At 59.3% G+C, this 26,995-nt stretch overlaps 2 protein-coding genes across 8 annotated transcripts in view; both read left to right on the plus strand.

Annotated features, from left to right (window-relative positions):
* The window catches only part of ARMH3 (armadillo like helical domain containing 3), a 130,482-nt gene extending 127,034 nt beyond the window's left edge, over window positions 1–3,448 (plus strand). For all 4 annotated transcript variants that reach the window (XM_052799663.1, XM_052799665.1, XM_052799664.1 and 1 more), the window contains one exon: window positions 1,057–3,448. In XM_052799663.1, the coding sequence (XP_052655623.1) occupies window positions 1,057–1,149 (93 nt within the window). In that variant the 3' untranslated portion in view covers window positions 1,150–3,448. The remainder of the gene's footprint in view (window positions 1–1,056) is intronic.
* An 8,470-nt stretch (window positions 3,449–11,918) lies between these two features.
* KCNIP2 (potassium voltage-gated channel interacting protein 2) overlaps window positions 11,919–26,995 on the plus strand; it is a 47,489-nt gene continuing 32,412 nt past the window's right edge. For 2 of the 4 annotated variants that reach the window (XM_052799847.1, XM_052799854.1), the window contains exon 1: window positions 11,919–12,107. In XM_052799847.1, coding sequence (XP_052655807.1) covers window positions 12,035–12,107 — 73 coding nt within the window. In that variant the 5' untranslated portion in view covers window positions 11,919–12,034. Of the gene's footprint in view, window positions 12,108–14,814; window positions 14,942–26,995 lie in introns of those variants that run through there. The other 2 variants (XM_052799848.1, XM_052799855.1) reach the window with 2 other exon arrangements.

A 26,995-nucleotide genomic window follows, 5' to 3' on the forward strand; every position in this document is an offset into this window, starting at 1 on the left:
GACAGCAAGGGGGACCCTCAGCAGTATAAACACTGCTAACTTGCTGTTCCAGCCCCCAGTGTCAGATTCCTTGTTCTGCTTCTATATAATTCATCCCCCAGTGCTTTTAAAAAGCACAAAACACTAACCAGGTCAGCAACAACCTTATTATCACAGGCTCCAAGTCTCTGGGAACTGTAATCCTGTTGTTTGGATGAGCTTGTGTCAGTTTTGCTTTCTGTCACTGCTGCACAGTCGCTGACACAGATGATGTTTGACTTTGTTTTCTCGTTGCCGAGTGCAGCTGAGACTGAGCCCAGTCTGGGGCCTGTGTGTTCGGCCAACGAGTCTGCAGGCATGAAGGGGGAAGGGAAGCTGCTGTGCAACAGGGCTGCCCAGCTCTTCTTCACAAACTCTGCGGGTGACCAGAAGTCTGGGCATCATTAAAGGATAAAGGTGTCTCTGAAGAAGAGACAGCTAGTGAGCCAGCTTCAAGTGTAAGGCACTCAGCACAGAATACACACAGCTGGCTCTGAACCCATGGTTTTCTGCCAGCTTGGGTGATAATTTGTGTTTACAGCACAGTAGCATGGCCTCTGTGCTTTCCTTGACTCTATGTCTTTGGCTCTGCAGGTTCTGGAGCAGGACAGAGGCCATGGCACTGCATTAATCCAGGAGAATGCTGGCTGGCACTCCAGGAGGCACTGGTAGAAAAAATGCTCTTCCAGCTGCAACCTGGAAGAGCTCACTTTTCACATCACTGCCCCAGAACAGGAAACACATCATAGGTCGTGCATCCAAACAGAGCATCCTCTCCCATCCCTGTCTCATGTGGAATTTACTCTCCTTGCTGGGATGTCACTATAGACATTCCTGTTATTCCAGGAAGCAGCTAATCTTCAGAGATTTCTTGCTAAGCTGGAGTCTCGGAGCTGGTTTCAGCAAGTTGTCTGGGGCTATAACAGCATGCAAAATGGTTTCATGCTGAACCTGGAGGTCAGCTGTGTCAAAGCTGCCACGCTTACGGGGAGCCAGGAAGAGTCCCTTGGCTAAAACATCTTGTTTTGTCTCTGTCAGGTTCGGTCTATCAGCATCAATGTGAGGAAGAACCTTGCTTTCAACACGCTGAGCCAGGAACTGCTGCTGAAGGAATTCTCTACAATCTCTTGAGGCGGGGACACTGCCACTGTGCAGGGCTGACCAGAGACGAGCCTGTCTGGGCAGGGACACTACAGATCTGCAGCTGGTCGCCCCTTGCCTTCCGCCTGCAGAAGGGACTGCATTTCTTTTAGGGGAGAACCTTGCTGCTGTGTGTTTGATCCCAAAGGCGTGTGTTTCAACAGGACTGGGGCTGAGGAAAGGTGATTGGCATGTTGAGGAAGAGGAGGAAGCAATTTTGTAAGGTGCCATGGGGGTGAGCAGCCGTTCCTGTGACGTAGCAATGGGAGATTCCCTCCACAGCCTCAGGGAAGATGCACTGGAAACCTTTGTAGCAGAGCTGGGGAGAGCTCACAACCAAAATAATAAAACCAGTCCAGCTGTGTGAGACAATTCTGGGTTGAGATTGCTCGCCCGCTCTACGGGGAAAGCTCTCTGATCCCAGCTGAGAGCTGTTCTTTTCCATCAGTCTGGATCAACCTGCCCTCCCGCAATGTAGGTCAAATCCACTGCCATCCCATTAGGAATGGCTTTGGAGTATGAAACAGTTTCACCAAGGAGCAGGCCCTGCTCACTGCTGGCTCCTGATGTCAGAAGGTGTGACTTGAATCAAGCCATCAGATTACTGGAGAAGGAGAAATTTTGCCTCCAAGGCTGCTGGCGTACAGGGTCCAGTCTGAGTCAGTATGCAAGAATATGGGTCATCAAACAGAGCACTTTGTAACTGGAGACCAGCTCTGCTTGGGGTCACTGTTGCTTCCAGTAGTCCAGCTCATCTCTGCTGTTTCTAAGGTTGAGGGACATTTTTAGATATTCCATTTTCATGGGGCAGAGGACAGGCTGACTCCCTCTCCCCACTGCCCTTATTGCCCATTCAGAGACTGCATTGCGACAATCCTCCTCTTCCTCACAGGAACGTCTGCCTTGCATGTTTGCAAGTGCCTGGTGACCTTCATGAACTAAGTCGTCCCTGGTTTTTCCCTTGTGTAGCACGCAATTAAAATGCAGCTGGAGAGCTAGTTACTTCACTTTCTCACTTGCCCTCCCGTCTTCACCAAGCAACTTGCAGCAACAATCTGCTGAGAACTTCCTAAGGAAGAGTTCTGGGATGATGCTCTGGGGCACAGGCAGACCTTTCTGCTCCAGATCCAGTGTTTCAGAGGTGCCCAGGTCCGTCGGAGCCTGTTCCGAGTGCTGCGTCAGGCTGCCAACTCCGGAATACGCAGTATAAACACCCGTTCCCTGCTTGTGCGTTTTCAGCTCCCAGCAGTGACGTTAGGATCTGGCCTGACTTGGTGGACTGAAGCAGAGAAGTTATTTACATCCCAGATCCACTTTTTTTTTTTCCCTAGAAAACAGTTTTTTAAAAAAAGTGCCTAGTCCTGCTCTTAGCCTTGTAGGTTGGTGTGAGTGATGTGAGTGTCATGCTCATTTACTACCATTTTTAGGCAAGGCTTATTCATGCTAACGTGTGTTAATTGTGTTAATGTTTCATCTTTACCTGCTATGAGCATGGGAAACTGAAAGCTGTGTCCTTGGCCACCCACTGGGCACAGCGACCGATGAAGACTGTATGTTTTCCGTGGGAGCACCGGCTTCTCCCAACAGAAGATACTTGCCTCAGCAGGGAATTGTCTGGCTTTTATCAGCTAAGCCAGGCACTTATTTGCTTTCCTGCCATGCAAGTGTGTGGAAATGTATACATGTCAGAGGGATGGTGCTTGGGAGAGCAAGCAGTCTCCATAGAATCACTCTGCTTGAGAACAGGCCAGGACATGTAGAAGGAGGCAGCTTCTCCAGTGGCATATAAGTAAAAATGCATCGCACAGCACCGTTGTCTGTATGTGTGGGGAGCTCTTGCTAGACGCTCTCTCCTCTGAGGGGGGAGTTTCTTCTAAAGGGGGCTTGAGTTGCTTCCTTGAGGTGCAGCCCCAGCATCGCTGCTGTCGGAGCATTGAGTCACCCGGCTGTCCACATGCCTCCTTTTCTCTGATGCCGCTTAGGCTGAGACTAGACAGATAGGTGAGAGAGTTGGGGGTGAGTCTGCCTTTGCCTGCGCAACCTGTGGGATTTTCAGCTTTTCGATCTGGGCTCAGCTATCAAAGGTCTCGTCTCCCCCACGGCGCTCCCTTGCTGGGGTGAACTGAGAAGCCCAGGCTGTGACTGGGAGCAGCTCCTGAAGTCAGCTGTCACCCAAGACTGAGCTGGGGAAGACTGAGACACACGTCCTCTTGTCACGCTGTCACCGAACCAAGCACTGTAAATGGATGTACATACAAACCTAGAGCTCAATAAATAGCAGAGCCCTGCCTGTCCAGAGCATGCAGTGTTTGTCCTTCACAGAGGGGAGAGTGGGGTTGTTATGGGGGTGGCCCCATCACCGTTTGGTGGCATGCTAGCTGCAGCAGGGTAGTCGCTTGCCCTTGGGCTCTTCCTGCCTGTTGCGAGGGAGGCTGTGGTGCCACTCAGCAATGCCACCTCCTTGGTCCAGGCTGCAGGTATGAGCCAGTAGTCAGCAGCCCTCCGCCTCTTACGTGCCCCTGGGGCTGCCAGTAAGAAAAACACGAGCACGGCTGAGAGCCTGTGAGCGAGGGATGTAGAGATCTACCTGTGCACGGTATGATGCTCTCTTTGCTGCTGGTGTCAGCAAACTCCTGCTCACAGATGCTGCTGCAGATTTGCCTGTTTTGGTAAACACCCTACTACTACCTGTGTTTTGAGGCCAGCTTGAACTGAGCAGAAAGTCATTTGACTCCAACATTCAACCTCAGGACATGGCTGATGGCCCCAAACATTCCTGTATCTGATCTGAGCAGCTGAGTGTATTTTATTATATCTAATTCATAACCCGGTCTATTATTGGAAGAGCTGTTTTTGAGACTTGGGGAGTGTGGGGAGAAATCAGATTGCTGACTTTAAATTAGGCAGCCACTGCAGGGAGACAAATATTTTACAAACTAATGACCAAATTCTAGAGGAGAAGAATTGAGTTTGAGCTAAACTTTGGAGGGAGTTATTAAAAATTGATTTGTAAGTGCCACTGTGATTTTTGGTATCGTCTCTTCTTCCCTAGCTCTTACAGGACCCATTTTTCATGCAGACTCAAGAGAGGTGCAGCTCCTCAGGAGCTGAGTGTCCCCTGCCTGGGCTGTGGGTTGTCAGAGGAGACACGATGCCTTGGCACAGGGTACTGATGGGAGGCTGGTGGAGGGTGTCAGCTCCATATGATGGTTTGGCTGCTCCTTGGGGGTGCTGGGAGCAGGTAATACCAGACCCCCGAGTCTCATGTACAGTGGCCAGAGAGTAGGGTGCAGCTTCACCCACCTGCTCTGTTTGGTTTGTAAGCCTCTTTGTCCTCTTCTTTGTCATGGCTGTTACCTGCTGTGATCCCATCCACATGGCCATAACTGTAGGATTGAGCTGCCATCCACGTGAGTATGTCCTGGTGCCCGCTGGGATACTTTTCTCTCCCTGCCTGAAGAATTGGACACTGTTCCCCTTCTCTGGGGTCCTGCCAGGCTGTTGCATGGTGGGTATTGGGAGGAGAAGCTTGCTGTCCTGGGGAGAGCTATCTCCTAGCCGGCACTTGCACAGGGGATCAACCCATGTGCTCCCTCCCCATGCTTCCCTCCTGGGCTGGACCTGCTATTCTTCACAGCTCCTGGCCGAGTGCATGGCGGGCAGAGGGAGATGCTGTTACCCCTGCCAAGTCACAGCTGCCGTCGTGCATGTTGGGGCTGGTGCACGGCCAGCAGTCTGCGGTAAGATTTACAGCTGGCTCTTGGCACTCGCAAGCAGCTCTCCATCTCGGTGAAACAGCGATGCCTCGTGGATATTTATTCTCACCTCCTGTTTTCTGGGGTCTGTTTTCTTGTTTGATACTTGTTGGGATGAGCAGGGTAGTACTGGATGGAAGTTTGTCCCTGTGGAAGTGATGGGGGGGTTCTGGCAGATGAGTTGTTGCAGTAACCTGAAAGGAAAGGGGTAAAGCCCAGCTTTGGGAGGTGCGGACATCCAAAGGGGCCAGGATAAGATGGGCTTTTCCCCTAGTGGAAATTTATTGATGCCTTTGCTGATGCTTTCAGGGGGAGGGCAGACAGAAAGGTAAACGATGAATGAAAGTCTGGGCCAGGAGGCTGGAGAAGGGCTGTTGCAAGGCCTGTAGGACCTGGCCTTCCCTGGGGCTGCTGAGAGTCCTTCGTGCCGGTCAGAGCCCTGGTTCTCCCCACTGCAGCACAGTATGGGTGAGCTCAGGGGGACACTGGGCAGGCACAAGGGGTGACCCCAAATTAATGGGACAGGCAGCACCCTTGGGGGAGCATTGCTGGATGCTTGCCTCACTCCTGTTGTCTTTTTAAAGCATCTTTAGGCCACCCTTGGCACGTGCTCAGGGTTGCAGACCTTGAATCTGACCCAGAGTGGCTGTCACCTCTCAGGGTTGTGACTGACTGTAGAGGGAGATGCTCAGGACAGGCCCCCAGCCTCTGCCCTACAGCTGCCCACACATGACTCAGGACCAGCAGCTTGTGCACAGATGAGCCCCTGCCTCTGCTTGCCAGCACGGGGCTCCCCTGCAGCCCCCATCATCTCAGCACATCCCAGAGGGACAAGCGTAGGGTCCTGGCCCCTGTGGGAGCAGCCGCTGCGGCTCCACGCCATGCTACCCTCTTCCAGCTCGGCAGCTGCTGGAGCATGGACAGGGCCATGCTCCGTGGCCTCTGCTCTCCTGTGCTGTCCCTCCGGGGCTAATTGAATCATGTGGCTGGAAATTGAATCCAATTGAATAGATTAAATGAGCCGGGCTTGCCGCTCGCTGCAGCGCAGCTCAAAGCCTTGCCAGGCTGCTGCCAGACACTGGGAGCTCCCGGGAGTCCCGTGGGGGCATGAAGGTGCTGAGGAGGCTGCAGGGAGATGGACATCCACTGGGCTGGGCTGGTTCTCCAGCTCTACTCTGACAGATGAACCCTCAACCATTTCTCGGTGACATGCAGCCTGCCTGGGTCCCAGGGCCCACAGGTCACTGCTACAGGCATGCACAGGTTGGGTTTTGCTCCTTTCCTCTCTGAAGCAATTAGTGACTAATTAGCTGGAGCCCCTCTGCTCCACGATTCAACCACGGCCCTCCCAGTGGCGTACAGGGGCGAGGATGCTCTAATGACCCGTGGCTGTAGCAGCCGTGGCTGTGCCGTGCTCAGCAGCTCCAAGCCAGTTGCTCTCCCACAGCCAAGTGATGCGCCAGCAGCACCGGTCTGCACCTCCCCAGCCCCCGTGCCCTGGTTTCGGCCCCTCTGCTGTGGCCATTGCCAGAACAATGAGATGGGATGGGCAACACTGAGCAGTGTGCTGAGACCGCAGTCGCAGTGTGGATATCACCTCCCGTGGAGGTGAGCTCGGGTACGGGGCCCTGCCCTGGCAAAGCAGGAGGACACGTGTCCGCAGCATGGACTCACTCATGACAGAGATGCACACCCATTTCACAGCAGGCCTGAACTGCTTGAAAGGGCCCCTGGTGTGGCATCCAGCATGGTGTAAGTGAAGGTTGGAAATAGTATCTCGTTCTCTTTAAATAAAAGCTGAGCCCACAGGCACTGAGCACACAAACACAAGATGCTTTATAACGCTGGGAGGGCTCCTGAGACTTGGGGTACCTCCTGAATCCAGGAATGCTCCAGTCCAGTCTCCCCTCTCTAAAACAAGTGCTTTTCTTCACACAGATTTTGCATCTGTTATGCAGAAGTGGCAGAGAAATATTCAGGGTGGGCACGGAGCCCCCCACAGCCCGCCCCGCAGTGGGGCCGTGCCGGGGAGTTCCCTCCTTGCTGGAAGCATGGGCAGAGGCAGGTGACCGGCTTTCGAGGATACCGAGTGTGATGCAAAGTCCTTTCTCCCTCCTGCACATCCAGATTTCTCCCACCTGCTGGTTTGCGTTTGACAAAGGAGGTTCCCTTTCTCCTGCATCATTCCTGCTTGCAAGGCTCACCCAGCAGCTTGCAGGCATCTGTTCCTCCTCTAGCTTTGTGAGATTTTCAGCAGCTGAAATTCCACCCCCCCTCCACCACCACCCCCACCCCCCCCCCCGAGCCGAAGCTCTCAGCGGCTCCCACCTACCCGTGTGTCTCTGCAGAGGGGGTTGCAGAGATGGGAGTTGTCCTCCCCTGTCTGCCCCAGCTGCCTGTGTCCTGGGTGATGCTCTGCTGGGGCATCACCTCCCCAGGACCTGCTGCTCTGCTGTAGCTGCTCCCCCAGTCCTCAGGACCCCAGGCCTGCAGAGACCAAGGGGCTCATCTAGGTCTCATGCCACCCAGATCCATTTCCTCTGTGGATGTACTAAATATTGTGGTTTATTCCTGAGTGAGGCCATTTGCGCTGCCTGGAGCTCCCCCCCCGCAGCCACTTGCATAGCCACAAGCATCCCTCCTCCAGGCTGGGGGGCTGCATGGGTCCTGGGAGGGGAATAGCCCCTGGTGCTGAGCTGTTCATCTCTAAGGCTGCTGTTTGCTGGCATTTTTGCAAGGAGTGAGGCTGGATTAAGGAGCTCCCGTTTCTGCCCTCTGCTCCTGGAACCGGCCCCTGGGTGCTGCATCCCATGTCCCAGCCCAGGAGCTGCCCAGGAGCCCTCTCTGCTGTGGGAGCAGAGCTGTCCCTCACTGCCAAGTGTAAATGTGAGCCCAGAGACACCAGGCGACTACAGCCAAAATAAGATTAATGGCATCTGATGAGAGCACATCCCGAGGACTGCTATTGATGACCATGGCTTTAAAATACTGTTAACAGTGGATAAAGCACCATGATTTAGAGCACTTGGCAATTACATCTCTGTTTGAAATTTCCTAAAGATAGGATCAGACTCCCAAGTCCTGCTCTCTGCATTTCCGATAGAATTAATAAGAATGGAGATATGCAATTAGACAACGCGCAAGCTGGTAGGGCAGATCGATGCCTTGTGGTTGTCTAATGAAGTGTTAAATAGCGTCTTTCCCTCTCCCAGTCCCCTTATAACAGCCGCAGCAGTCTGTTTGCAGAGGGCTTGCAGGGCTCGTGCCTGGGGGGGGAGAGCTCCCCACACCCGTCTACCCCAGCCCGGTGGGGTGCAGACCCCAGTGCTCCCGCTGCCTTTCCAGGCTCTTCTTGCTTCTGTGGATGGGAGCAGTTTGGGATCATCTTGGGCTTTGTGTCCAGCCTGGGGTTTTCAGCAGGGCTGCGTGGGGACATGCCTCAGCAGCAGCAAAGAGCAGGCTGCTTCCTCCAGAGCCCAAGGGTTCCCAGAGGGGAGCTGGAGGCATGGATGAGCTGAAGGGATCAGCCCCATATTGCAGGGTGGGTGTCCCGGAGAGGAACAGGGATGGTTGTGAGTGGGCTCAGCTTGGTCCAGCCTGGGTCTGGATGAGGCTGGAGGCAGCCTGGCACAGCTCTGCCAGCAGCGGGGCTTGGCATCCAGTGCGAGCATCCCCAAACTTGTCCCCTTCCCCAGTTACTCCTGACGAGGCTGCGCTGGCTGCATGCTGAGCTGGGGACAGACAAGCCCCCTGGACAGTGTGGCCCCATGCACACCTCCTGGCCCCTCTCGTCCCGGCTCAGAGCTGTTCCTGGCTGTAGCTCTGCTGCCTGGGGAGCAGCGTTAATCCCGTGCAGATGTCCTTTATTGAAGCACCGCTGCCGCTGACAGGGTGATGGATGGGCCACTTAGGGAACGTGCCTCGTGCCTAGGCTGATGTGAACGGGTGATTTCCATCACGGCGAGAGTGGATGGGTGGTCCCGGGGACACCCTGCCTCCAAGAGACACACAGCCCGGGGTGCACCTCAGTGTGCAGCACCCCTCGTGCCCCCAGCTTACCTCCTTCTTGTCACCTGCCCCCCTCTTCTCCATCCCCATCCCACCCCACTGCTGGCTGTGCCAAGCCGTGAGGCTGGTTTACGTGGCCCTCTTCCCCCTGTGGCTCTCTGCTGCTCTCCCAGAGATGAGCTCGGGGACCTGGGTGCTTCCACAGGACCCCTGCCCACCCCAGCAGGCTGGATCCGGCCACCCGCCTGTCTTCCACACTTCCCTGGCCCTGGGAATCAGGGTATGGGCTTCACGGCGAGCTGTGCCCCATTTGCTGTGGAGCCTGTGCCACTTCTTGGCTAGCTGGGGCATGGCCCTCCCTCCCAGTTACCCCTTGTAACTGGGACCTGGGCTCACGGAAGCCGCCGGAGCTCTTCCCATCCTCTGGAAACAGTTAATCCAGCAGTGCAGCACAGACCACCAGCCCTGCCTGCGGATGGCTCCTGCCTGTCTCGGACCTGCTGATTGCTTTTGTGGTGGACATGGCCAGGGGCAGCGGGGCTGCGCAAGGCACGAGAGCATTGATTAAAGCCTCGGACACCGCTTAGGTGATTTTCCTCAGCCTGGGCCAGCCTTTCTGCATCTGCTGCATGTCCCAGCAAGACGTGCTGCAAAGGATGCTCTCTGCACTCCAGTGTGACTTTGCCGCCATGCCTGTCCCTGGCCAGACGTGTCTACCAAGGTGTCCCTGCACCCAGCATGCACATAGCAGGGCCCCTGCCTCAGTCTGGGCAGGTGGGCAGGGACCAGACCTGTTCCCGCAGCACAAAGGCAGCGGCAGCTGGCAGTGGGCTGCTCCCACCCCGGCGTCCTGCAGACCCCTGGCTCCCAGTGCTCGGAGGAACATTTAGGGGAGGATGTTGCATTTTTCCCAAGCAGAGAAAGGCTCAAAGGCTGAGAATCCTGGCAGGATGCCCAGCCCTTGTGTCTGCTAAGGAAAGGAGCTGTGGCCAGCGAGGAAGCAAGCTGCGTCGCCCGTTTTCTACACTGCGGGGGCATGGGCTCTGTCAGCCTGGCCCTGGGGCTGCCCCATCCTATCCCGTGGTACCCACCAACCCACCCAGCTTTCCCCCCTCTCCCCAGTCTGGCAAAACATCTCTCGCTTGCCTGCAGGAACAGGAGCACTTAGCTGGGATAAAAATAGCCATGTTTGCCTCCCAATGGACCAGGGATGGCAGAAGGTGAAAACTTCCCCCGTGCAGCTCTGCTGGGCCCACCACATCTGCAGTGGGATGAACTCACAGGATGCTGGAGATGGGGCGAGTGAGCCTGGGCACCGTTCACACAGCCCTCCTGACTGAGGCTATCCCCCTGGGACACCGCTGGTCTCCAAGGGCTGCTGAGAAGATGTGGCTGAGGATGCGATGGAGAGGATGGAGGAAGGAGGATGGGGAGGGCGAGGAGCAGCAGGATGGACAAGCCCAGCAGCACAGGGGGTCCCTGGCCTGGCCGGGCTCTGGCTAAGCTGAGGGGGCATCGCCAGGGCTGTCCCGGGAGTTTCTCTCCAGCCGGGCTGCACACATGGGCTCTGTGGTGGTGGCCAGGCCACGGGGAGGGCCGGGGGAGTGTGTTTAGTTCTCCGAGCATTTCTCCACTGCATTTTCCTCGCTAAATGGCTCTTATTTTTAGATCCAGGCAGTTGCTAAGCATCGCTGCCTCGCTAAGGCGGCTTCTTTCATGGCTTGACACCAAAGCACGCTGACAACACGCTGCCGCGTGAGTGCGGCCCTCCCTCCTCTCTCTCCTCGCTGCTCCGGATTCCCTGTCTGCCCTGCAGCTCCCGTGGGCCGGGAGGGCTGGGCTGGGTGCAGGGATCGGGACGGGATGCTTTGCCTCCTCCCATAGCCCCTGCTCCCCTCTGTCTCTCTGCATAGATCAAAGGACGAAGGGAGGAGAGGTGGGAAACACTGGGAGCTGGGCAGCCCCCGAGATGTGCCCAGGACCCCTGGCATGGTGCAAACAGGCAGTGCACAAGCAATGGCATGACAAAAGCCCCTGGCTTTGCCCGTGGCGGGGACTCTCCAGCACAGTCTGCATCCCCTGGGATGGCATCGTGCACACATGGCAGCGAATAACCAGGGGCAGCAGCGGGACCTCCAGCCCCCGGTGCCAGATGTACAGGTGGGGCTGCGAGCGCCTCTCTTGGCAGCACCGTGCCCCTGGAAGCCCCCCCAAGGCGTGCTGCTGCTTCACCCTTTCCCTGGGGCTGCAGGAGATGGGGGGAAACATCCTGCTAAAGGCTCCAACCCTGCAATGGGAAACCCGTGCTAGGGGTGGGGGGCGGCGGGGGGGGATCTGCTCCTGCACTTGTCTGCAAGCAGGCGGACCAGGGCCACCCTCCCCACACCTCTGCTGCGTCTCTCGGCTGCTGCACATCCCCTCCGCCTCTGACCGATTTCCCATCCAGCTTCCCCCCCAGCAGGATGTGCAGCAGCCGCCCTGGACTGGGCAGGGCTGGGGTCCCCCTTCCTCTGTAGCTCCTGGGGGTCCCGAGGCGCAGCCCGGCTTGGGCACCGACACTCAGGGCTTGGGGGGCCCTCGCTCCCCCGCAGCGGGGTGTGGGGGGTCTGCGCTCCTTCTGCTACCCCGCGCCTTTCTCCATCCCCGTTCCCTTCTCCGTCCCCGCGCGGTGCCCGACTCCCGGGGCTCACCCAAACCACCTCGGTGCAGCCCGGAGCAGCTCCCTCCCTGCCTCTAGCACCCCCCGCCGCCGCCGCCGCCCCCGGCCGTGCCTCAGTTTCCCCGCCGCGGCGCGGCGCAGGGCGGCGGGGCCGGGCCGGCGGCTCCCGGGAGGAGGCGGGGAAGGACGGGAGGGAGGGGGCGGCCGTGCCCAGCCCCGGCGGCGGCGGCGGCGGCGGCGGCGGCGGCGGGGAACGGGGCGGCTGCGCGCTCCTGCCTGCCGTACCGAGCCGTACCGAGCCGAGCTCCCCGGCACCGCCGGCCCCTTCCTGCTGCCGCGGTGAGTGCCGCGGGCGGCGGGGCGGGGGGAGGCGGCGGGCGCGGGCCCCCCCTGCCCGGCGGCGGAGCCCGTGCGCCCCGTCGCGGTTCCCCCCGCCGCTCGGCGGGGCGGGAAGATGCGGAGCAAGGGCAGGAAGGAGAGCCTGTCCGACTCCCGCGACCTGGACGGCTCCTACGACCAGCTCACGGGTGAGTGCCGCCCGCCGGGGAAGGTGCAGCAGCCGCTCGGGACCACGGCGCGGGGGCGGCCCCGGGAACCCCGACCCGGCCCCGGGCACCCCGGCCCGCTTCCAGACCCAGCTGAGCCCCGGCTCCCTGCCCGCCCCGCTTCGCCGCACGCCTTGTCCGGGGAGGGGGGGGGGGGGGGGGCGGCCGCGACCCTGGCGCTGGAGCAGGGGGACAGTCCCGGGGCCGGGGGAGGGAATGCTCCGGGCGGGGGTTAGGGGGGGTCCCAGCCTGACGGAGGTTGCCCCGAGGCAGGTTTGCAGGGAAAAGGCCCCCACCGGGGGGTAGGATGCTTGAAATGCTTTTGGCCACCCCCAAGCTCACCCTAACTCACCACTGCTCCCAAGCTCCCAAGACCGGGGTTTGGCGCTGGGGTCTCTCCGCCATACCTTGCACCCCCCGCTGCACCCTGGGGTGGCCTGGCAGCACCCCGGCCGCAGGTTTCCCTGGGAACGGAGAGGCTCACCCCTGTCAGCAAACCCCAGCAGTGCCCCAGCGCCTGGTGTCTTCTCCACCTGTCACCTGGTGTCCCCCAGAGCATCTCCAGAGATGCTCTGCCCCCAACATGGGGTGGCCGTCAGACAGAGAGGCCAAATATGACCCAGCTGTGACCCTATTGCATCCTCCTCCATCCTTTGCCCCAGCAGGGTATTGCCTGGCATCCCACATCCCACCACAACATCTGTCCATCCATCGCACCTCATCCCCCCCTGTCCGGTAGCCAAGCAGCTGGGCTGGAGCTGGCGACCCCCTTCCCTCCCCACTTGCTCTCCATGGATCAGGTCAAATCCCATCCCCTTTCAGGGCCTCCGTCACAGCAGCTGTGAAACGGGGCAGCACTTCCCACCTGTCTCCGGGGACCCACGACAGAGCTGAACCTGTCTGTAGCTGATGGGGTTGGGTGCCCTCGTGCCGCAGGCACTGGGGTGTGTGCACAGGCGTCTCCCCTGAGTCCCGGTGATGCTTTTCCTGCCACAGTCTGGAGTGGATTTCAGGCTTTGCTCTGGGGTTTCAAGGAGGTGGTGGTAGCAGGGCAGGACCCCTGCTCTGCTTTTCTGAGCAGCCCCACGCGTGGGAAACGCTGCTTGCTGCCTGCCCAAACGTGCTGCAGAGAAGATATTTTTGAGCTGTGTAGGAACTTGGAACCCACACACAACTTTTGGTTTCTCCGGTAACTTTAAAATGTCCATATGGATTTAAATCAAACTGAGGTTAAAAATAAATTCCAGTCTCTCTGAGGCTGAGACCTTTTATGCCTGGGCTTACCTCTGAGCCAGCCGCGCAGCAGGAACCTGGGCAGAGGGGAGCTGTGCCGCTGTGCCGGCCCCTGCCTGTGGGGATGGGGCTGCTGGGAAGCCTCTGGGGAATAAGGCTGGAAACATCTGCCCCATTTCCCAGTGTGGGAAATGGAGGCCCTAGGAGAGCATGTCACTCATTTGCCGTCGCTGTCAGGTCACTGACCTGCCAGGGCAGAGCCGGGGAGGGAGCTGGTCCCGGTGGCACCGATTTCCCCTGCGTTGGCTGAACGCACCAAAGCCGTCCCTCCCTGTGGAGGGAAAGTTGTTTTTCTCCCAGAAAGAGTGTAGAAGTGATGCAGGCAGGAGGAGAGGGGATGCAGCCTTAGCTCTGGGGAGGCTTTAATAGCTCAAGTCCCTGCCTGTTAACCTGGTCTGGGCTCTCCCAGTTCCTTGGGGATGTGTTGAGGAACCAGGACCCCTGTGGAGCTGTAGCAAAGCCTGGTAGTGGAGCTGGCAGTGCCAGCGTGGGCTTAGTCTCTCCCTGCAGATGGGAGGGTCCCTGCCAGCACCCATTGTTTGGTGGCTCAGCCCTGCTTGGGGACATGCATGGGCAGTTTGGGGTGTTCCTGCAGCCTTGGGGACCTCCATCCATCAGGGTCCATCAGGGTCTAGTGGACATCTGCCATGCAAGAGCTGTTAACTGAGAGATCGTTTGATGTCAGGCGATGCGACAGCCCCACGGCGGCTCCAGCGATTGCTGGTGTACATGGGGACACCAGTCGGTCCTGCTGCCTCCCTAAAAACAGGGATGGGGGCGATGAGACACCCATCTATGCATGTTCAGAGAAGGGTTAGCAATACCCCTTTCCAAAAGAAGGAGAAAGGCTAAGGGGAAGCAGGACCTGCAGCCATCTGCAGGGTAGAAACCCCCACACCTTCCCCAGAAGCACAATGATTTTTAAATTTCAAGAGCTGTTCAAAATGGGGGTGCAGTGACAGCCCCCCCTCCCCGTGGCATCTCCAGCAGTGCCCAGCTGCCCCGGTCCCCGGCCAGAGCAGCTGTGGGCTGTGCCGGCGCGCGGCACGTGGATGTGTGTGTGAGAGGCGAGAGCGACCGAATGAATGAAAGCTGCCTGAGTGTGAGCGGCAGGGAGAGCAGGCACCGGCTCCGTGTGCCGGGGGGACGAGGGCTGGCTGCGCTGGGGTGAGCTGGGACAGACTCTGCCCATGCCTGGGCCCGGTGCGGCAGTGTGGGGCAAGGGCAGGCATCAGCCGTGCCTGGCTGCTGAGCCTGGGGCTGGGCGCCCGCCTGGGTGTTAAGGAGAGAAATGTTTATGTTATGCCACTAGGAAATTAAAGTGGTCCATTTCTGGGGTATTTAGATGACGCTAGCGAGAAATAAAAGCCATCCATAAATTACATTATTCCTCCAGCCCTCTAATGACACGAGCGATTAGTGTGCAAGCAGAGCCCAGAGCCAGTGTCTCAGGACTGCTCTGGACATGGCCCTCCGTGCGGAAGAAATGGGACCCTGGTGCCGCTTTGCCCTGAGGAGCGCAGGTACCGCGTCCCCGGCCCCGAATCCCGGCGGCCCAAGAGGCGAATGGGGCTCGGAGGCGGCTTTCCCTCCTGCCCACTGCTCTGCAGGGGTGTGTGGGCAGCGGGGCTGCCCCAGTCCCAGTTGGGGAGCAGGGGTGGGTGGCCCAGGGCCCCATGTCACCCCGCGGGACGAGCCCGTCCCAGCCATGCTGTGTCCTGCGAGCAGGACAGCAGGCGCCAGCGCAGGGTCAACACCCGGGCTCTTTGGGGTGGGTCAAACCCCCTGGCTGCGTTTTGGAAGGATGAGGGATTCACCTCTCTGGGTCTGTTGGTCCCCCAAAAAGGGGTTGGGAGGCTCACTTTTCATCCCTGCTTTTTCACCCCTGCTTTCTCCCTCCTGTTTTCAGGTTGGGGGGTCTCAAGCAACTGCTTTGCTCCACCCCAAAGGCAGCCGCAGCGTTTGCAGTGGGTGAGCAATTGCTATAGAGACCATCTGCAGAGCTTTGGGATCCTCCTGCCTCCCCAGGCATAACTGATGGATGGGGACTCCCTAACTCTTAGCACTTTTAGCAGCCCACCCAGTGAGATGAAAACCGTAGGTACCAGTGTAGCGTCAGCGCAGCATCTGGCTGAGCTCCTCTCCCTGCCTGGAGGGAGGGTGTTTTGGAGGCATCTCTCTCTGTGGCAGTAAGAAAGGAGAGATGGGGCAGAGCTGTCCCCCGCAAACACCCCAAGGGAAGGACAGGTCAGTGGGGTTGGCAGGAGTACAGCGGGAGCTGGGCTCTGGTCCCTGCCGCCGGGTAAAGCTGAAGAGCCATGCCCCAGTGATGCGTCTGCTGCAGGCAGGTACCAGGTGATGGGCAGATCTAGGGCTGCACCAGGAGCTTGTTCTGTTGCCGGCGAACCCGGCAGCTCCATTGTGGCTGCTTGCAGCCCGCACTCAGCCAGACAGGAGGAAAATCTCTGCAAGCTTGCTATAGCGTAGTATTTCCACCTGCAAGGGGGATAATTTATTTCCCAGGGTGTGGAGGGGGTGTCAGTGCTAGCCTGTGCCAAATAATAGCGTGTGTAGGGGGAAGAGCTGGGATCTGCAGCCGGAGGATGGAGTGATGGGGCCGATGGGGTGGGAGTGAGGGCAGGAGGCAGGCAGGGGCCGGCTGGGCCCCGGCTGCGAGTGTGCGTGCCAGGTTGTGTGCCGTGGCTGCCTTCTGGGGTAGACCCTGGTGAGGGGGACTGCAATGGGGACTGTGCCCAAGACTGTGGCTGTGCCTCGCCCATGCCCAGAACAAAGCTCCTTCTCTTGCCTGGTTGCTTCCTCAAGCAGTACAGGGTGCATGGCCACCTCGCTCTGCCCTGCCCACGTGGGTCTGGCAGGGCCGGCTGCCTGCATCCCTGTGGCAAGCAGCACGCACGGTTCGTCCCCTTCTCCTAGAAGCAGCCCCTAGGAGGGGTGACACACACCGATGTCCTTCCCCTGTGGGTCCGGCCCATGGGAACCAAGTGTGCTGCCCATCCCCCTGCTCCCCCGCTAACCTGCCTCTTCTGCACTGCCATTGCTGCCCCACATGACCCCCCCTCTGCTTGCTGCTTCTGCTCCCACTGCCCACGGCCTGACGGTGAGGCTGGGCTGGAAGCTGGGCTGACCCTCAAGCTAGGTCCCCAAGCTCCCCAGGAGGCCCCCAGTCGGGGTGGGGTATGGGGGGAAAAGGGGCTCCCACTCGTGCGCTGGGGCAGGGAGCTCCCGTGGGGTCCCCTCTGTGCCAAAGCGCCCTGCCCTCGATGGATGCTGCACCTTCCTGGGGTGATGGGAGCGCTGCCTGACTCTGCCTCGTCTCTGTCTGCTGTCTCCTTCTCTCTGGCATCTGTACCCCTCCGCCTCTTCCCTCTTTGCTGTCCTGGCTTGTCTGCAGCCCTTCGATGCCGATGAATCCCCTCTCATGGGGTGTTGTGGCTTCTCCTGACCGGAGGCTGAGATCCTGGGGGTCCCTGCCAGCGAGGATGCTGCTCTGAGCCTATGCCAGGGCAGAGCTACATATGGGGCGAGGGGCATGTGGGTGATGCTGCTGTGTACCGCTGCCTGTGGGCAGGTTGGATTTTGCAGGTGGAGAGGCCGGAGCTGAGGTTTTGGCAGCTGCTGCTGCATCCCTGCAGGCAGAGGCAGGTCGGAGCCCATGGGGAATTAGTGGCACAGGATTAATTGACAGGAAGTTCAGGGGTTTGGTTGGGGCTGTTAAATGGCTGATTTCTGCAGATGCCAATGCATAATTCATGGGTTGTTGCAACTTTGGCCAAGGTGTACAGCTCCTGCTGCACAGGGCTGGCAATGCACGGGCCGGGAGGGGTTTGCTCTTTTACCATCTCTGTGTCTGGGCACAGAGAGGAGTTTTTCCCCACAGCTGGACAGCCAGAGGAGGTGTCCAGACTCGGTCGTGCTGGTTTCCTGCTGTGTGCTGTGCTGGGACCAGTTGCCCCCAGAGCTTTGGGATCCAGGACAGGAGAGGTTTGGGAGGGTGAGCAGAGCTGGTCCCTGGAGCAGGCTCTGGTTTCCCCTGGGCCGTACCGGGTCCATACGTCCCAGGTGGAGCAGAGCATCATGCCCTTGCCTTCCAGCTGGGGTATCGGGGGTTGCGCCAGCCCCAAAGGACAGGAGAGACCCCATTAGTGGAGCTGCCCTCCCCCTCCCTCACTGGCTCTGCTCATTAATGGTGTTTTCATTAGGAGAAGTGGTTTGGTTTTGTTTAAGCCAAATTGCTGTGCTTGGGAGATGATAAATCCATCTGCTGGCAAATCGCTCTCCTGCCACCGGGATGGATCCCAGCCCTGGGCTTTAATCGTGCTGCAGATGAATGAGCCTCCAGTGAAATGAATCTCCCTGCCATGCCCCACCGGGGGGGCTGAGCCGGGCAGGCTGCCTCCCTGACACCACGGTGAGGGGCTCTGGCTTAGGGTGGGGGATCAAAATCCTCCACTAAGGGGTTGCGGAGCCCTGGGGTTGGTTATTGCCAAGCAAGTGGACTGCTGGGGCTGGTGCAAGCAGCTTTCCTGGCAGCAAAGGGCAAGACGAGCCCCTTTCCAGGGGGCAAGGTCTGCGGGTGGGTGCAGGAGTTCTGTTCACCCCACTGTCTGTGCCAGGGTGTCTGCCAGCAGCTGGGGCTGGGTAGGTGCCATGCCATGCGGGTGAGCGGCAGGACAGCGCATGGGACAGGGCTGGGGATGGGATGCAGGGGATGGAGTGGCCCCGCTCTCAGCAATACCCTACCAAGCGGCTTTGCAAAGGGTATGTGGCAGCAGGGCTGTTCTGGGTGGAAGGCTCTTATCGGGGTCCTCCCATCCTCGAGCTGCTGTGGCTCTGGCTGTTTCTGCCTTTTAAGTAAATTTGTGTTCCAAATGAAGATGGGTGGTGCAGCTCCCTGGGGAGCGGTGTGGGTAATTAGCTTGTTTGGATACAGAGCCCTGCGGGAGGGGAGCTGGGGGGAGGATGGCTGCCGTGTTCAACAGGAGCTGGCGGGGATGGGGGACATGGGAGGCTGTCACCTTCACTGCCTCTGAATTTGGGTCTTTTTGAACGTTTCCCCTCTGGTGCAGCCAGAGCGAGTCACCTACGGACACTTGTGGGCAGGGGTGCTGTACGTGTGCGTGCCCACGCTCTCGCAGCATCGCACCTCTCCTGCCTGTGCGTGATGGCAGCCCCCAGGGCTCAGCTCCGTCTTGCTTTAGGTGACTCCAGCCCTGTTTTGGCAGGAGCCACCCTGCTTTTGAACCCGTTCAGTTGGGCATCCCTCCTGTTCAGGCAGCTGGCACCCTTCCCAACTCTGGGATGGTGTCAGCATTGCTGCTGGGGGCTCTGTGGTGTGGCAAGAGGGTCGGTGTCCCATCCATGCTGCTCCTGCTCACCCCTCCTGGGGACATGGACCTGGGGACATCGAGGTCCGGGGGACATACAAGCACATGCCCCAGCTCTGAGCACGGCTGCTGTGGTGCCCATCTGATTCCTGCACCAGCTCCATCCCCACTGAGTGTTTTGGGGGCTGTGCCCTGTGCGAGGCGAGGGCACTGCATGCCCCTGCATGCAGACGAGCCCCTGGGCTGTACCTCGGACAAGCTGGTGGCTTCGTCCTGGACGGGAGGGAGTGGTGTGGGGTCTGGCTGACCCACAGAGAAGTCTGATGAGGACCACGCCACAGCAGCAGCGGTGCCCATGGGCAGGCAGGGAATGCTCAGAGCCCTGAGGGCTGGTGCCAGGCTGGCAGTGGAGATGGATGGCTTCACCTGCAGCCCCTCTCCAGGGAGCAGGTCAGAGACAGGGATGGAGTGACTAACTCTGCAGGCGGGCTGGTGGCATGAATCTGCTGCCCCGGCTCTCATGTGCAGAGATGGAGGGACTGACTGGGCAGGATGGGACCCCCCTGGGCTGTCCTGCTGTCCCCGTGAGCCTCCTCCTGTGGCAGTGATGTTCCTGCTGGGAAGGGGCTCGACAGTGTGAAGCAGAGGGAGGTTTCTTGGCAAGATGCTGCCATGAGAGACGGGCAGGACTCCATCAGTGAGCCTCCGCGGGCAGAAACTGGGACCCTGCTCATGGCTCCAGGCACTGACTCCAGCAGCAGGGCTGGGATACACTGGCTCCCTTATCTGTCCTCTTCCCATCACCAAACCCATGCATTTGGACACCAAAAAAGTGCTTTTTAGGGATGGAGCATTGGTGATGGTCTGGCCAGGATCTGAGTCACAGGGAAGAGGCTTTCCAGGGTTTTTCCCTTGGCCTGGCTGGGGAAGGTGCAGCCCTGCGGGATGCAGGGAGGCACCGGCAAACTCGCGCACCCATGGGTCACCCTCAGACCCAGCAGGAGCCAGGGAAGATCTGTCTGGCTGCTCTCACCTCGTTACTGTGGCCCATCGAGCCGCAGTGGGGTGAAATGAGAGCCGGCCTGCTTGCTAATGAGATTAGACAGGCGAGCCACTGCTCCTGGCCCGTTTGGTTAATCGCTTCTTCCTAGATTGAATTTTTTAAAATTGCATTGCTTACAGAAAGCCCCTGAATGGGTTTAAAGGCAATAATCCACCTGGTCCTCCGTCACTGCAAGGGTTCCCCTGGGGCTACTTGGCAGTGGGTTGTTAAAGTCCCAGTGTGTCTCCGCGGGTCTCTGGTGTCCCCAGGAGGTGGCTGTCTGGGCTGGCTGGCCCTTGACAGCTCTTGATTTACTCTGGGAGGAAATATGGATGAATTTTTAATGGTGTGATTTAGTGAAGCCTCCTGGAGGTAAGGGAGAAGGTCAGATGCTGGGCTCAGTGCTGCAGCCCATGTGATGGGTCCCCCTTGCCCCCCACTCCTGCCCCAAGGGCCATGAGGGACAGCTGCCCACCCTGCCCATCCTGCTGTGCTCCTAGGGGCATGCTGGAGTTGGGGGGCTCTGGTGGTAGGGCACAGCACCCCCAGCTCTGGTTGCACCTGCATGGGGTCTTGGCTCCCTGTCTGACCCCAGAGCGGGGAGGGACAGCCGCTGGTGCCAGGTTTTGGGGTCGCAGCACAGGTTGGCAAATGGGTGCAGGGCTCGGGCAGTGCAGCAAGGAATGCTGTAATATGCTGTGGCTATGACTGATCCTGGCATCCCTTGGGGACATCTCAGCCCTCTTCTGGGTGGTGGGAGCTGCCCTTAAGTACTTTTTTCTTTCCCCCTGACTCTCCTTCCAGAAGTTGCATCTTCCGAGCCCAGCCCCTGCCCTGTGCTGCTTGTGCTGACCCGAACAAATTTCCCCTGGCGCCCTCCCTCCCCGCTCACCTCCCCTCTGCTGTGCAAAGTGAGTCACTCCCAGGCACCAGGAATCATTCATGTCATTTCCCCCTTTGCCGCAAAGTCATTAATGCGAGTGGAATAATTTGTTGCGTAACAGAGAGGATCAGCGGGAGTGCTGCTCTGGCAGGTGATGCCTGGTCCTGGCTTCCCGCTGCCCTGGCCACCGCTGCCCTGGGAGAGGGCAGCTTGGTGGGATTGCCGGCTGGGAGCGTCCCAGGCCTTGCTGGGGTTGTGGTCCCACAGCCGCACCGTGCAGGCAGCAATGGTATTGGCTCCCTGAGGCGTTCTCCCAAAAAGCATCAAGTCCCACCTGGACCAGTAGGATTGTCATGGCTTCTGTGTCTGCTCAGCCTCACACAGCTCCTCTGAAAGTGGGTCGTCCTAACTTCTCCACGGTGACATGGGCAAGAAGCATCCCCTGAATTGATCAGGTTGTGTGTTGCGGCACCCTGCGTCCCTGCCACGTGCTGCTCCAGCTCCTCGGAGCTCCCCAAGCCGTGGGGTTGCAAGCACATCCCACTGGCAGCTGAATCCCTCCTGGCTTCTTGCTTCAGAGCTGGGGACCCCGAGGTGCCCCAGCGGGGGTGCAGACCGTGCGGGACCCTGTGCGGCTCAGGGCCCTACAGCCCCGAAGGGCAGCTCTGCAACCGCTCACAGCGAGGTCCCAGCTGGCTGTTGCTGCTGGCAATAGCGAACCCATGCCTGGGGTGCAAACACAAGCACGGCCAGGGCTCCCTCCCGGGGACCTCACAGCCTCCCAAGCAGGGGGCTGGCTGGAGGGGGGACTCACTGCCTTCACCCACCCCAGCCCAGGACTGCAGGTGCTGGGAGCCCTTGCTCGAATGATGCTTGCTGTGGTTGTGGCAGATCAGGTCTCTTCCCCTGCACAGTGAGGGGGAGAAGGGCAGGGAAGAGTGCTTGAGTTTTTAAAAGGCATTGCGGAGGCTGCCCCCCTGCCCAGGGTTAATTTCCTTCTATCCCACGCTCGGCCAGGCATTAATTTAAAGATGCTGCAATGGGAGAGGGGGAGCCTAAGAGGATTGGGCTGAGAGCAGGAGGATTTAGTGAAGGGAAGGGACGTGGCTGGGGCTGGGGGCAGTGCAGGGGACAGCGGCATCCGATGGCACAGGATGGGCAGGAGGGAGGAGGTGGCCATGCACCCCTCGGGACTGAGTCACCCCAGTGTGTCCCAGCCATGACTGTGGTGGTACCCAGTGGCTCCCACCAACCCCTGGAAGGGAACGTGGGGGTGAAGCTCTGGGTGGCTGGGCAGGGAGGGGGCCGTGCCCCATGTCCCACCCATGCCCCTTGCTGTCTGTGGGAAACAGGGCAGAAGTTTCAAACCCAAGCCTGGAGGAACCCAGCGGATAGGCATCGTGTCCGGCTCCATGGGGGGCAGGCAGAGACCCTCTGCGATGCCATGTCCCAGCGGGGACTTTGTCCCCTCGCTCCAGCTGAACAGCGAGTCCCCTCGGTGCAGAGGGCTGCCCCAAAGCAGCGCAGGGAGGGAGGAGATGGTGTTTAATATTTTGAAGTGACTCACTGAAAACCTGCTGCTCCCTGGGGCTGGTCCAGACCCAGCATCCCCGTGAAGGGGCTAGGACTGGGGCAATCCCAGCCCAGTGTGAGCTGGAGGGGGAGGCTCTTTTGGGACCACATCCATCGGGGCAAAGGAGCCTTCCCTACGACGACCCGAGGGTCCCACCTCTGCCCTGGGGCAGAGGACACAGGTCCCAAGGGGCTGCAGTGGCTCCCCAGCCCCAAACCACCCTGTGCCCCCCTCGGCGCTGTTTGTTTTCTCAGCCCGCCCTGCTGTAATTACAACCCGCTGTCACTCCCCGGATAATACGTCTTTCCTTTTATCACTGCTTAATTAAATAACTGTGGGGAAGTGAGGGGCTGGTAACCCCTTGTTTGCTGGCACGAACAACCCAGTGGTGCTGGGGAGGTGTCTTGGGGCTGGCAGAGGAGCTGGATGGGGATGGCTGTGCCCTGACTTGGGGGTCACCGTTGAATGCGGGGTACCTGTGCCCGAGAGGGATGAAGCGCTGATTTTGTTGTTCATGGGCACAGCATCTCTGGCACAGACGTTTCCAGGCCATCCCTGAGGAGGTGCCCTGGATGCGACTGCCGTTGCCCCGTCTTTAATTCTCCCCTTGGCTCGGAACTCTGCCTGCTGCCAGGCTGGGAGGAGCGAGCGGGCAGGGTGCCTGCTGCCAGGCCAGCTGCCTCTGCCCACAATTAATTGGTGCTAATGAGTGTCCCTGGCAGCTGCTGCTGGGTCAGTGAGCTCTGGCTGAGTATCTGCCAGGCGTTCCCCCCACGGGGCCGGACGTGTGGGTCCTGCTCCCCGCTCGGCAGAGCATCCTCAGTTGTGCCGTTGGTCCTCAGCGTGGACGTGGCCCCCTCTGCTCTCTCCCCATCCCATCCCTCATCCCTCTGCTGTCTCTCTGCCTTTGTGCCTTCCCCTGGTGCAAGACTCTGTGCAGCCCCCGGCATGATGGACCCAGGGTGCCAGTTTGGGCACCGGCAGTGGTGGACCTCCAGGTGCTGCACTCTTGTCTTGCTCCCCTGGGTGCCCTTTTGTCCCCATCCAAGCCACCCCGCAAGGTGCTTTAGCACCAGGAATGGTGTCTGTTATGGCATCCTCAGGAGCAGGATGTGGCCCTCTTTAAAAACACAGGGGCGGTGGGAGCAGTCCCCCAGGCACTGCCTGTCCTGCTGTGATGGATTGAGGAAAGGTCTGATCTGACGGGATTTCCATCTACCCGAGACAAAACGCTGCACCAAGCTGCAGCAGGTCGGCCCGGCCCGGGCAGGGATTGATGAACATCCCCAAACTGTTGCCAAGCCCCGAGGTTTGTGCTTGCCTGCAGCGAGGAACCGGGTCTCTTTGCAGATGTGATCCCCCTCCCTTGCAGTGCCAAGTCCCCGTGCACCAAGCACCCACCATTGGTTGTGCAAGCGGCATCGCAAGCTACGCTTAGTGTTGGTCTCGTGGAGGGTGGGGGCAGCTCTTTGCATTGGTGATGACATGTACAACATGTGTGGCTGGGGTAGACTGGAAAATGTACCCCATTTGGGGGATGGGCCTCCTGGAGCTGTGGGCAGCCCTGGGTGTCAGAAGTCTGGCTTGGAAACGATCGGTGTGGGGATGGAGATGTTTTGGGGCCACGCTGGGGTTTCGTGGCAGGATGCTGCGGGGAGAGGAGCTCCCTGCCCACATAGGGGCTGCGTTGCAGGCAGGGGAGCGTGGGGTGACCTGCAGGCTCAGGGTGCCTCTCCTCCTGGTATGCTGCCTGTTCTCGTTGCCTGTCCTCTTGCCTGCCCTGGATTTGCAGCTGAGAGTTGCTTTGCACAGATCAAAGCCTGGGGGCGTCTCTCATCTCAGCTTACCTGGGTCCCGCGTGCCCCGTCCAGCCCGGAGCGCAGGGGGGATTTGGAGGTAATCCTTGCAGACAGAATGCTGCTGGCTAATTATAGCGGAGCCTCTTGCTTCGTGGGAACCACGGCAAATTGTCCCTTGAGCCCAGGCAGCGATGGTACAAATCTGCTGCTAATTAGACTTGAAAGTCCTCTCATGAGCTCAGGCGCAGGATGGATATTCGATTATTAACATATTTATTTCTGAGCTTCTCAGCAGGTCTTGCACAGGGAGGCTGTACTCTCCCCCCCAAGTAATTGCCAGGCACATTTATTCCTATCAAGAGTGCTTGGGGGCTCTAGGGGAAGGGGGGCTGTTCAGCTCTGTGTGCTCATTTTTGGGGGTGTCTCACCAAGATGTGTGGAAAAGACACCTTGCTGATGCTGGGAATGTCCTGGGCAGGAGCACAGCCCCCAGTCTCTGCTCTGTGCCTCCCGCCAGCCCCTCTGCCAGGTGGGATGCTCCTGACCCTTGTGCCCAGGTGGGAAGCCAGGGATGTCTTTTCCCACCTGCTCCTGGGCCTGTTGGCTCCAGGCACTGGGTAGGCAGCAGGGTGGGGGGTGAGGATGACCCAGTGGTGCAGAGCTGGTGCTGAGCACCGCAGCCCAAAGCCACCTGCCATGGCACCCCTGGGGAGAGCATCCCTCCCTCCAGCGGAGGCAGACAAACTGCGATGGAAATACTGCCTCTGAAACAACTGAAAATAGCTTTCCCGTCCCCAAAATGTCAGTTTAAAAAGGCAGTCTCTGGGGGCCCCCTCAGGCTGGCAGTGGGCTGAGCGGGTGCCCTGGAGATGCTGGGCGGGTGGCCCTGCTGCACCGTGGGGCAGGGAGCACAGGGCAGGGGGCTGAGCCTTCACTTGGGATACGAGTGTGGAGAGGGTCAGTGCTGAAATGGGGGGCCATCAGCCCGGCCGTGGGGCTGCGCAGTGTCTTGGGTTGAGGCTGGAGAAAGGTGCAAGTGGGCTGTGGGTTGTCGGAGGGACAGCGCTGACCTTGTGTGTCTCCCCTGCCCTAAACCTCCCAGGTGCCCCCAGCCAGGTCGTCACCCATCCAGGTGTTTCAGGCCAGTGCCAGAGGCTGTTGGCGTGGGGACAGGCAAGAAGCCGTTGGTCAGGACCTCAGCCCCATCTCCAGCGCTGCTTTGCTCTCCCTCCCTGCCTTGTCACTGCGTCTCCTGTGCAGGGAGAGTCTGAGCCAAGGAGCAGGGGGCAGGTGCCTTGTTGCAGCACTGGTTATTAATAGCAGCAAATGCTCTCGGTGCCTTCAAGCCAAGTCCGTTCTGGGGGAGATTCCTGCCATTTGAAGTATGTTTCCCCTCGCCAGGATCCCTCGGGTGCCTTATCTCCCTCTCCCAGCTGTGCAGCCAGCACGTGCCGGAGCCCCTGGATAAGCTCTGGTGCTAATAGCCCGTGCTGCTCAGCCCGACAGCATCTGGCTGGGTGATCGAGGGTGCCCCGCTGCCTGGCCTACGGGCAGCCCCATGCTGCTTGCACACGTGGGAGCTGAGGTCGCGTCTCAGCCTGTCCCTACTGCGCTTCCTCCTGTCACCGTGCCGAGTCGGAGCTGTCGGTGGCCGAGCAAGCACTGATTGCAAGGAAATGAGCCTAGTGCCATCTCCCATTTACCAGAGTCCAACCTGTGCATGATTGCACGGGGCTCATTAATTTGTCACCGTCACCGTGACTTGGCATGGGGCGGTGAGCGTGGCGAGGCTGGAGGGATGTCGAGGGCCATGCCCTCCCCGAGAGCAGATTTGGAAACAGGGCTGGCATCACTTATGGCCAGGATGAGATTTTTCCCAGCCTCACAGTTCAGGAGACACTGGTGAGGCTTGGAGTGGGAGCTGGGACAAGCCTGGGGATGCAAGGTGCTGTGCTGCAGCTGGAAACCCCTGGTGATCCCCGTGGGGTGCCATGGGCATGAAGTAGGGTGGGCATCTGAAGAGCAAAAAGATGCCGGTTCAGGATAAGGAGATGCTGTGGCTGTGTTGTGCCCCAGCGTGAGCTGTGCACCCCAGACGGCGATGTCCCTGCTTGTGAAGGCTGGGCTCTTTGGAGGTCCTGGGGACCATGCTGCCCCGCTGCCCGATATATCCTGGGTGCTCCCAGCATTGCTGTTCTTTGCAGACCCAACAAGCTCCAGAATGGCCCCGGATGCTCCAGGTGGGCTGTGGTGTCCTTGCTTACCGCTGCCATCTCAACATGTCAGTCCTATAATCAGGTTTCCTTGCAGATGTTGGTGCTGGTCTTTACCCTCCCTTTGCAGGGCATGGAGGGTCTCGGGGTGCACCCCAGGAGTCTGGGAGGGGGGCGATGGAGCCCATCCCCCCCTGCCTTGTCCCCTCCTCCCCACCACTGCTACCCTGTGGTGGGGGTGATGAATTATTCATGCCCCGGCAGGCGGGGGTGTCTGCTGCTGCCTGCGTGATGCCAATGGGGCCGACGTGCCGCCAAGCACAGAGAGCTTTTCTGTGTAAATCCCTGAAATATTTAGCAGAACTGACTTAAAAAATGCGGCTTGGGAGGAGTTAGTGCCTCAGCGTAACCTGGAGGGCTGAGGGCCATCATGGGGGGATGATGGATGCACCAGGGTGTCACTCGGGGGACTCTGACCCGGTCTTTGCCCTACACCCACCACCCAAGTTGGTGGTGGAGCTTGTGTCTGTCTGTGTGTCTGATCACCCATCCGTTGGGTCTTTCTGCTTGTCTCTGCTGTGAGACCATGGGGGTGCCCCCATCCTTTCCCTGCATTACAGGGGTGCTTTGGAGCTAAATGCCAGCTGGGGCATGCCCTGGTCCCCAGGCTAGTGCCACCAGAGCCAGGCTGCTCAGGCTGCTGCCCTGTCACCTGCTGCGTG

This window comes from Harpia harpyja, chromosome 10, assembly GCF_026419915.1.
Source record: "Harpia harpyja isolate bHarHar1 chromosome 10, bHarHar1 primary haplotype, whole genome shotgun sequence".
NCBI classification, from domain to species: Eukaryota; Metazoa; Chordata; class Aves; order Accipitriformes; family Accipitridae; genus Harpia; species Harpia harpyja.